Source organism: Antedon bifida, chromosome 7, assembly GCF_963402885.1.
Source record: "Antedon bifida chromosome 7, ecAntBifi1.1, whole genome shotgun sequence".
NCBI lineage: Eukaryota > Metazoa > Echinodermata > Crinoidea > Comatulida > Antedonidae > Antedon > Antedon bifida.
The window spans coordinates 24072806-24084251 of NC_136232.1; the positions used below are offsets into that span (position 1 = coordinate 24072806).

At 33.5% G+C, this 11446-nt stretch overlaps 1 protein-coding gene across 3 annotated transcripts in view; it reads left to right on the top strand.

The window, feature by feature from the left end:
- The window catches only part of LOC144848768 (neuronal acetylcholine receptor subunit alpha-10-like), a 171125-nt gene that overhangs the window by 9905 nt on the left and 149774 nt on the right, over positions 1-11446 (top strand). For all 3 annotated transcript variants that reach the window (XR_013613917.1, XM_078705681.1, XM_078705682.1), the window contains exons 4-5: positions 8812-9368; positions 10797-11091. Coding sequence is in view for 2 of the 3 variants with exons in the window: in XM_078705681.1 (XP_078561807.1) it covers positions 8812-9368; positions 10797-11091 (852 nt within the window). In the remaining variant the exon portion in view is untranslated. The remainder of the gene's footprint in view (positions 1-8811; positions 9369-10796; positions 11092-11446) is intronic.

Here is an 11446-nt window from a genome sequence, read left to right on the forward strand (position 1 = left end):
TTCCCATTTGAATCAACGCTGCCAGGAAGAACTGCGGGTTATACCATCGCTTTTTAATATAGGTCAGAGTTCATTGTATCCATTCACTTTCAGTTGTACCCATCAAATGTTTATATTATATTCAATGTACATACTGTCAAATTACAGTCAGTGTCGTTATACATTTTATTACTTTCATCTTTTGTTGAAATTGATTTTTTATTTCCAAACGTAGCTTTTTTCTGTCTGTATGTAATGCATTATCATTACAGAACGACATAACGGTAAATTGTATTTCTATGACTGATATGTTTGAATTTGAATATAAAACAAGCATTTACATTATTTTACATTTTCATGTGTGGATATTATCAATTTTATTATAGTATTAATTATAATATTATATTTGTTATTGAAAACTTGATATGCATAACCAAACTGATAATTCATTTATTCAATTTAATTTATTAATACGGTTTTGGAGAATCATCGTGGAGTTTTATGTAATGGTGTGGAGTTGTCTAGGATCCAATGGCGGAGTTCCAAGACTTTAGTTGTGGAATCCTATAAACAATTGTAGAGTGTGTATGTCTAAAGATGGTTGAAAAAAAAACATAAAAAAAGAAATACAAAGTAAGAACAACGATTGGTTTGTTACAAGTGCGAATATTCACGGATCCACCGGACCAGCAATGAACAATGCGTATGCTTGCTATGTATTACGTCATTGTATACATTAATCATGACGTCACACATATAGTATGTGACGTCACACAATATATCGTACACTTTACTCAAAACATTTTCCTCGTTAAAAAAACCAGGAAGAGCAGTTTGCTATCAATAAAAAAAATGCCGATTCGTGTAATAGTAAAAGATGAAACCTAAGAAATAAGAAGATTTCTATATAGTTTGGCTTCCATTGTGATCAATGGAGTGAGAAAGCATAAATAGATAAGAATGACACGCGATGATCGATGCTTCTACAGTAGTGAATATATACTGACTAGTGGATAATAAAGCAAAAGTCATCAGTAAGCATTAACTAAAGTAAATAGTGAAAGAAATGACGATATAATTCGTGACGATATGTATGCATTGTCAAAAGTGATTTCTATCGAAATATCAACGTCTTATGAAAACAAAAATCCATCCATTATAACTATGATTAAAGTCATCTTTTACATCATGCATTTTAATATTAGTAAAACACTACACATAATAAGAAGCATTATATTCAATATCTTTGTATATTATTATATATATTATTATATATTGCAAATTCTAAAGATACTATTACTTTAGTATTTAATCACTTTGGTAATTTCTATTATTTATTAGTCTTTAGTTTAAATATAAGTTTAACCTCAGTAAACATCATCATTTTAATTTCTATTATTGTCTTATATTTATTTTAATATTATAAATTCTAATTCCTATTTCGTTCTTTTCTTCTGTCATTTCAAGTGCATTTGTCTATAGCCCAATCCCTTCCCTTCAAACATTCTTATTCAGCAATAGCGTATGGCAAATCTTTCCTGAAAATCCAGTCAGGGGGGAAAAATGGCAAAAACTACATTATAGTCTCTTTACAGTCAGGGGAAAATGGCAAAATGTTTCCTACTTTCTAGGATTTTAATCAGATAATCTATATTGTTTTGACAACTCTTGTAACATGACCACAGTACTGATTTTGCAATTTTTCCTCTAACTGTTTTTAAAAATAGCTAATTGATTGATTGATCCAAAAAAAATTCCATATACAACAAACAATACAAAGCGGAAAATCACAATAAACAAGAATTTTCTAAATTTATTGAAGAGATTTGAAGATCGTAACAGATAGTTCGTAGTAAACCTAACAAGATCATTTCCGCTATTCAAAACTCTTATTCTAAAATTGTAGACGCACTTGCGGACATCTCATAAAACTAGGGTTTTCTTTATAGGCCTAAATACATTTTATATAAATTAAAAAAATGTGCACTCTTCTTTAAGAACTTCCAATTCCAGTAAATTGTTTATTGTGTCACAATTTTCCACCGGTTCCACCATCATTCTTTTCTTGTTTTATGATTCAACTTCGTCAATAAAGAACGTCGAGAAAAAATTGTTCAGAAACTGCCAATTTGACAAATTGTGGTGACGCTGTACCGGCTGCATGTCATGGCTCTCCAGCAACGTGTAACACCAAGTCAGGAAGCCATTATCAAAGACAACATCTGTCCGTGTCCAGCACTCATACAACGTCTTTGACATTCACATTCTTGGTTGAAGTCTCCAAAACTCCTTGCAGCAACAAAAGCTACAAAATGGAGTTTTAAAAGCAGCAGAGATAACCTTTGAACTCGAGGAGGACCCGCAGAAAGACTTCATACTCAGCAACACACTTAAAACTCAATCTCAAACAATCACGTGATTTTTCAAAAACCAGGCCTGTGCATGGTTTTCGATGGGGTAAAAGTCGATGTATTACTATTATGAGCTCGGGGGGAAAATGCAGTTTTGTCACAGTGACAAATAGGTGGGGTTACGTTCGATATGGATGTAGGGCCTTCAGATTGCTTCGAGTTACTTACTTACTTGATACGTTACGTGCAACCTAAAGGGATAAATACTAATAGCAGTAAATTTACAGAATTCAGCGTGTAGCTACCTATTTCTTTTCTTTCTTTGTCAATCTACAATATATATTGCAGTGAATATTGTAGTTATGCATGATATATTAGATTTGTTTATATAACTGTCATAATTATTATGAAATGTGAGTAAAATTAATGGCACGATTAAAATCACCCACGATATATTGCTTGCGTAATTTCTCAAATTTCATAGCTGATTATAAACGATATGTCAACTCTGTCAAACGCCACGGGTGTACATTCACCCGCTTCTCTGTAATATAACATATTCACTATCTTAGGAACATTCTGTAACACATCACATTATATCACATGTGATGCCTGTATTATGTTATGGTTATAGCATTAGATTAGGAAAATGACCTATGATACAGTGATAACATGTTTTACAAACGACACGGTATCAAGGCATTTGCCTATGATATTATACAAATTATACGTAAGCAGAAAGATATTTTCAATTCACTTTTCGTTAACTGAAGGTAAAAGTAATTTCAACTTTGTCGTTTTCTCTTATTTTAAAAAGAAACCGTAACTCGTAACTCAATGCGCATTCACATCACATTTGGCCTAAAAATGTCGATCATACATTCCAATAATTATCGATCTATAGTTTCCCCTATGTTTCATAATTTTTGGTATTTTATTTGTGTTACACCATCTTGTTGAAAATAAGCACTTTCTTATCAGTGGGGGTATAGTTGAAATTACACAGTAAAATCTCTATTCTTTTGTACACAAATGTTGTAAATAGAGAGGCATTTTAAAAAGCTATGAAAAATAAACGGTGTGGTAAAAAATGTTATCAGATGACTAAATATAGGTAATATAACTTGAATTTTACATTTCTAGTATTTTTTATTTTTATGCTATAGCAAAAATTATCCACCGTATATCTATCATCTTTTTTCACTTTCTAGGGAGTCACCAGACATGTTATTACATTACACTACTGAAAAACGGTCTTCCTTGGTTTTTGTAACAGAATTTTTGTATTTGACCATTTTAAGGGAAATTCATTTTTTTCGTCTTGATTTCTATTACAAATATTTGATTTATGTACAATTAACCAGATATTATTTTTTAAATTTATGTCTGTACCTGAGCTTTAAATCTCTCATTCTCGCTGTCTTAAGTTTCTATACACATTCGTATATTCCCTCTCTAAGCTGAAATCTATGTTAAAAATCAATGCACGACTGGGGATGTTCACAAGGGAACAATATACAAAGATATGATTCCCGGTGCTTTACGATTACCATAATAATTCTACGAAGCGCCAATTGGGTCATAACATAATACAAGAAGAAAACACATTGATTTTAAATAGCCATGGGGCTTTACATACGGCAGATATTAAAATAGATCCCATGTTATGGAATTGTATTAGTGATGCTCGAAGGCTAAATGTGTTTATGCCACATAACGGCATTGTAATTGTGTAGTTTTTAAGGTCAAATAATAGTGAAAATTCTTTAGAATAGGTATTTAAATCATAATACAAAATATATACAAAATGTGTATTTTTCTCATCTGCATCCAATAGGGTTATATTATAAGATGTGATTTATAATCTTGATCTAAAAAAAGACACATGCGGGACACAAACAAAATATCCCCTTTATTAGTGTCCCGTTAAGCGTGGTTCCCACTAGAACGCAACGCAGCGACGTATCGACGCAAAGTGATGTATTGCGTAGTCACAAGTGGGAACCGACGACGCAACAGTGCTGCAAACATCGCAGGTTTGATTTCACGCAGGCGGGGGCAAACACAATTATTAGAAGGACATTTGCTTACGTTGCGTAGATTGCGTTACGTTGCGTCGCTAGTGGGAACCACGCTTAAAACGCAACGACGTATTGACGCAAAGTCCTGTATTGCGTAATCACAAGTGGGAACCGACGACGCAACAGTGCTGCAAACATCGGTACGGGAAATCAAATCAGTTTGATTTCACGGACAACGACGAAAGGCAAAAGAACACCGGAAAACATAGTACAGCGCGTACTCAAAAGTACGCGAGGTGAACCACGTCAAAGTCTACGGCAACTAACGTTGACGCGCAACAAACAGGTTTGATTTCACGCAGGCGGGGGCAAACACAATTATTAGAAGGACATTTGCTTACGTTGCGTAGATTGCGTTACGTTGCGTCGCTAGTGGGAACCACGCTTAAAACGCAACGACGTATTGACGCAAAGTCCTGTATTGCGTAATCACAAGTGGGAACCGACGACGCAACAGTGCTGCAAACATCGGTACGGGAAATCAAATCAGTTTGATTTCACGGACAACGACGAAAGGCAAAAGAACACCGGAAAACATAGTACAGCGCGTACTCAAAAGTACGCGAGGTGAACCACGTCAAAGTCTACGGCAACTAACGTTGACGCGCAACAAACAGGTTTGATTTTACGCAGGCGGGGTCAAACACAAATTATTGGAAGGGTATTTTCTTACGTTGCGTCGGTTGCATTACGTTGCGTCGCTAGTGAGAACCAAGCTGAACTCGTCATTATACACTTGCGATAGAAATTCAAATTAATCGAATGATATCATTCGAGGAATGTTTATTAGTACCATCATGCTGTCACGATGTAGGGGTAATGAAAGGAATACCAATACACTTAAGTTAATTTATTGACGTTAAATTTACACTGACAAGTGCGCGGAGCAGTATCAGTTTTACTTAACAGAAAGTTCACAACGAATTAATACCGAAACGTTGTGATACGAACATGGAATATTTACTTTTCACCTTTATGTATTATTCTATTTACCATTTGAACGAAAAGGGTTGACGAGCCAAAAAGTAAAGTGCAGTTTTATTAGGTTAATAGTAATACTGTACAATCTACAAACACGGAATCTTTGACATTTTTAAAATTTTTAAAATAATTTCAAAATTATTAATAATACACATATTTTCTCTCTCTTTTATGACAGCGATTTAAAAAAAATATAAAATATATTCTTGGCTGTCGAATCATCCGCCAGGTGGATTAACATTTCAGTGTTGACTTCCTCCAATATCTATGTTTTACTTTTTTTAAATTGCTACATTGCTTTCAAATTTTACTGAGAAAGTTTTAAACATTGCTAGCAAATGATAACATATTATATTGTTGTTATACATATAAATATTATATATTATACTTATATTATAAATCCAAAGGCAAAATACTGAAAAAATGACAAGGCCGTGGGTATCAATGGCTGGATCTCAATGGAGATACAAAAAAAAAGCGAAAAGCTAAATCAAAACGATAAAGTAAAACAGCCAGAGAAAAGTTAGCTTTTGGGCAACACTAGCCCTTCATCTGTACAAGTGAAGGTACTTGGACAAGATAGATAGACAGGCAAGCGCTGCCTGAGTGGACAGGAATAAAAGTTAATGGAGTAATTTTACCGATCAGGGAGTATGATTAATACCGTACTTACTTATGAATATACTTATATTGTAATGTACAATTATAATAGACATGGATTAAATCAGTAACTAGACCAAAAAAGATTAACCGGACGTACACGGTCATTATCTAAGTCATCTAGGAATATAATAATCCTGTCATGAGATTCGGAAGATCAACAATTTTCTAAACGCAAAAGTATATAATACATATCTGAAAGAAAATTGATATATTACCTGTGACGAAATTTTTCTCTCATTTTTTTTTAGTTTCTCTCATTTTTTTTACTATTATCTCATTTAGAAAGACAATTAGACTGCCATCGATTTTATTAACATGTTCAACAATCAGTATGTGGCATTTATAATGCATGGTATCATATACTAAAATCCATCATTGCTTTGGAGTTTAAAATCCGTATTTAGATATATACTTTAAGCGTGGTTACGTTGCGTCGCTAGTTGGAAACAAGCTTTAAAATCCGGCATAATGCAACTATCATAGGCCTAATGTTATGTTTATCATTGTGACATGGCAATATTCATTTTCTAATCTCAAAACAAAAAACGTGTTTATGACTATGACCACATTTTTTTTTCTTTCTTAAAGGAGCACATTCCGGGTTTAATTTGTGTTATGTCTCCTTTAATTGTAACAACATTGATAAATTGATAAATATACCTCTTTCATCGACAAAGCAAAACAAACGTTGATGACAGAGATATGTTATATTTTTCAAAACTGTGGTCTTTAAAAGGCCGTAGGTAGGCCTACCCTTTCAGCCATTTTCGTGTATGCAATTGCCACGACTGGGAATTCATTTATTTAAAAAATACAGGCGACGCAAGCCAATTAAATGTGTCACTAGACTTGCATAGTACAAATGTTATTATAACTTTTATCATCATTTTGTGTTGAAACGACGGACGCTTAAATTGCGTCAACACGATTCCATTATTATTTAACTTTATTAGCAAACAACTGGCCGATGCCTGCCGTCTCCAACTATTTTTGGACATTACATTCAAATAATGTTAACACAACCTGCTTTTAGAATTACGCATCAATTGTCTGTATTACTAAATCGATTTGCATTATGTCGTCACTAAAGCTTGGTTCCCACTAGCGACGCAACGTAATCTACGCAACGTAAGCAAATGCCCTTCTAATAATTGTGTTTGCCCCCGCCTGCGTGAAATCAAACCTGCGATGTTTGCAGCACTATTGCGTCGTCGGTCGCCACTGTCATTACGCAATACAGCACTTTGTGTCGAAACGTCGCTGCGTTGCGTTGTAGTGTGAACCACACTTAACAACACCACACGGAGAAAGAAACGAGGGACCTTTGTTAAGTCGAGTGCGTCAAATTTCGACACGCGCGTTCAAACAACCTTTTGTACATACGTACGAGTCCGTCAAATTTCGATTCATGACAATTTTCCTAGCGTTTATAATATTTCTTTGCAATATTCATGACGAATTGCGGCTCCAGTTATTTTTTCACAAAGTAGAATGATATTAAACTTAGATGATGTGTTTTAAAACTGTAAAGTGAATTTGAAAATGACATTACGACACATAATTAAACACCCATTGTCGAAGTCTGCCACCGTTTCGTCGAGTCGTGCTCATCACGGATATGTCATCCACCGCGTTAATACTAAAACTCGTTAAAGCACTCTATTGATTATATTACAAACGTATACAATAGGATTAGTTAAATTGCAAAATGGCATTAGTTTATTTGTATGCTATATAGACATCATAAAATAGTGCCAATGTTAAAAAATGAATTTATTCAGAATTGCGCGTTTGAATCTGTTTTATTGTGTGAACACGTGATATCTGTAAGAGTAAAGAGGCGACATATATTTGGATGTTGAGAAGACGTCCCTTGATGCTGCATTCAATGCAAACAAATTACCATAAGTTTTCACATGCGTAGATATGCATTACATGGGCGTACATAAAGTTGATGAGATATCATGGTTGAAATATATGATCAGTGAAACCAACCACTGTTGGTGACAAAAGCTGACCGCCAGTCAGCCTTCGTTTGATGAAACTATTGTTGTTTGTTGCATAAATTATATGTTTACATTTATACATATATCATAAACAGTTTGCATATAATGTTTATGAAAATAAAATAATGTACTATTACTAATAATAATAATATTCACGTATTCTTTCATTTTTTTTAATTACACGGTACCCCAAACCTTAATTATTACCTATAGTGTTTACACTTATAACATATATAATAAACAGTTTGCATGTAATGTTCATGATAAATAAAAATGTACTATTATGCCTACTAATAACAATATTAACGTATTCCTTTATTGTTTTGAATTAGACGGTGTACCCCAAACCTTGTTACTTAGTGTTTACATGCAAATATGAAAACCCTTTAAAGATGTATTGTCCTCCAAAAACATGAAAAATGAAGATTAATTAAATCAGAATTTGAATATGGTATTTTGTAGTTTTAATAAAGTTCATCACTTCCATAGAAAAAAAAACGAGAAAACAAATTATTTTTTCACTTAAAAAATGACAACATAAATGGTTCAATTCAACCGAAAATCCATTGGCTGGCAGCCAATTTGACAGTTTTTTGCTTTAAATTACATTGTTTTCAGGTAAATACATTTTACATTCATAGTGGATAACTATTATGTTACATTAAAATGGAAACACAATTTTTAAGAATTATTTTTTCAGACGGACAATAATAAATAAAACAAAATAAATGTGTTTATTTTACTTTATAGAGGCAAAAGCAGAGATTCAGATTTTATGGATAAACTTCTATTAACTAACGCTGTGCTACGTCACGACGGGCTAGTGCGGATTGCCAGTAAGCCGTTTATCGTACACAGTATATGTCTTTTGGACATAACGCACTTTCCTTTTGATTACCACGAGTGTGATTTAAAGTTCGGCTCATGGACGTACGATCAGCAATACTTAGATTTGTTTAACGCCACTGCAGCTCCGATCATTTACGAACTCATGGAGAACGAGCAGTGGAAAATGTTAGATACGCACTTTGTGCGCAGTGTCGAACAATATCCCTGTTGCCCGGATGTGAACTATGTTGATGTCACGTGCAAGATTCAACTTCGTCGTAAACCTCTGTATTATATCTATAATCTGGTGATGCCAATATTTCTGTTATCCGGTTTGTCCATGGTTGGCTTCTGGATGCCGTATAGTGTTGCTGTAGTCAAAGCTTCGTTATGTGTAACATTGATTTTGTGTTTAAACGTATTCATGTTGATAGTTGCAGAAACTATGCCAAGAACTTCAGATCATTTTCCATTAATCGGTAAGTATGACTTCATTGACATCGTCACAAAGAGACACATGGTTGACGCGCGCATAAAATTAGCCGTGCCATTATTAAGACAGTTTAAACGCGCCCGGAAAATCGTGTGTCTGTGCGTGGTATCATGTAAATAATATAATCAATACTGTCAATTGTTAATATAATGTTATAGTTTTTATTGATGTAGTACACAGGATAGGCGCTGGGCATTTCTCAATCTTTTTACTTAAGCAATAGCTAAAAAGTGCTTAAGTGAAAACTGAGGCATTATTTATCATCAAAGCAGTTATTTATAAAATGGACTTTGTTAACTAAGATTTGTTTTTAAATGCTTAGGTTATTTTCAATCAATCAAAATTAACATTTATTTCCAAAATGCATGGTGGCGTCATTTTGAAAACTGATTAAAGATGTATTGTCCCCCAAAAACATGAAAAATGAAGATTAATTAAATTAGACTTTGAATATGGTATTTTGTAGTTTTAATAAAGTTAATCACTTCTGTGGAAAAAAAACCGAAAAAAAACCATGTTTTCACTTATAAAATGACAAAATGAATGGATAAATTGAACCAAAAAATCCATTGGCTGGCAGCCAATTTGACTATTTTTTGCTTTAAATTACAGTTTTTTCAGGTATATAATTTTTTTGTCGATCTAAATTTTTGTCAAAGTGGATAACTATTATGTGACATTAAAATGGCATATTCAACAACAAACAAATTTAAAAATTATTTTTCAGGGGGACAATACATCTTTAAGGAAAAATGTTTTATTCTGCAAAGCAATCTGGCCCGGGACGCGTAATTTTTTTTTCCAGGACGAACGTGGGCTGAAATTATGAATGATTCATGATATTAGACGTCTGGATTCGATAGATTTGTATCTATACTGTAGACTATGTACTTTACAAAAGTCTATAGAAATACAATTATGCAAATAACAAAATACAATCAGTAGTAAATTTAAATAGAGTTTTATGGTAATATCAATATACGGATTATCAATTTATTTTCACAATCAAAAGCAAATAAGAAATGTTTATGTTTGAATTTTGAATGTCAGTAGAAGTTTTCATGTTTATTCGGCACGCAACGTAACTAATTTGACCAATCAAATGTATTGGTGAAATTACGTGCGCAGTGCCGCTCACGTTACGTCATATATGTGGACCAAGCTAGAATCAATTACTTGTTAGCTATACTTTAATTTTGTATTATACATATGCACTCATTTACTCAAAACAGTTTGTGCCAAAATGCTTTAAAATTAAAAAAAAACTTGATGAATTCAATATTTTCTAAAAGTTATTAATTATAAAAGTTACACGACCAGTCACACTATTGTGATAAGATGAATAAAATGGTTTAAAGTTATAAAGTTAAGTTTAATCCGTTTCTACTAATTCATTTTCTTTTCATTTTTATAGCCCAGTATTACATAGCAATTATGGTTTTAACTTCAATTTCTACTGCGATGAATGTGTTAATATTAAACATTGTTGACCGAGGAGAGAATTGTACATCCGAGGTTCCTGATTGGCTGAAGGTGCTGACATTCATTTACCTGTCAAAAATCGTCTGCATGAAACTTTGTAATTGCGCGCCAGAAAGTGATGACGATGATTTCGAGGCAAGTAGGTGGAAAAAACACGCAAGGAAAAAAACACGTCATCGAAGTATGGTCAGATCACGCACGTCATCTCGAAGCTCTCTTGTAACACGGTAAGTATTACACATTTTTAAAATAGAAAAAAAAAATCCCGACCCGAGCCAGTCGAGCAAACTTAACAGAACTTGTGTTTGCAAACATTGAGTTCCCCAGTTTGGAGAAGCTTCTGCTGCATGTCTAGACTACTAGAGTCATTAGAGAGTTTTCGCAGGAGCACGTAAACGTTTTTCATTGACGATATTTTAAAGAAATAAGTTTCTCGACGTACGTAGCTAAATGTTTTCGTAATGCTTGCGCACGCGCAGATAGATTTGTTTACAAAGTGGGCGGAGCTTGCGCGTTGCATGTTGGAAAAAGTTAACGGAGACTGATGAGCACCAAAAGACTGTTTGTTCACAAAGTGACCAA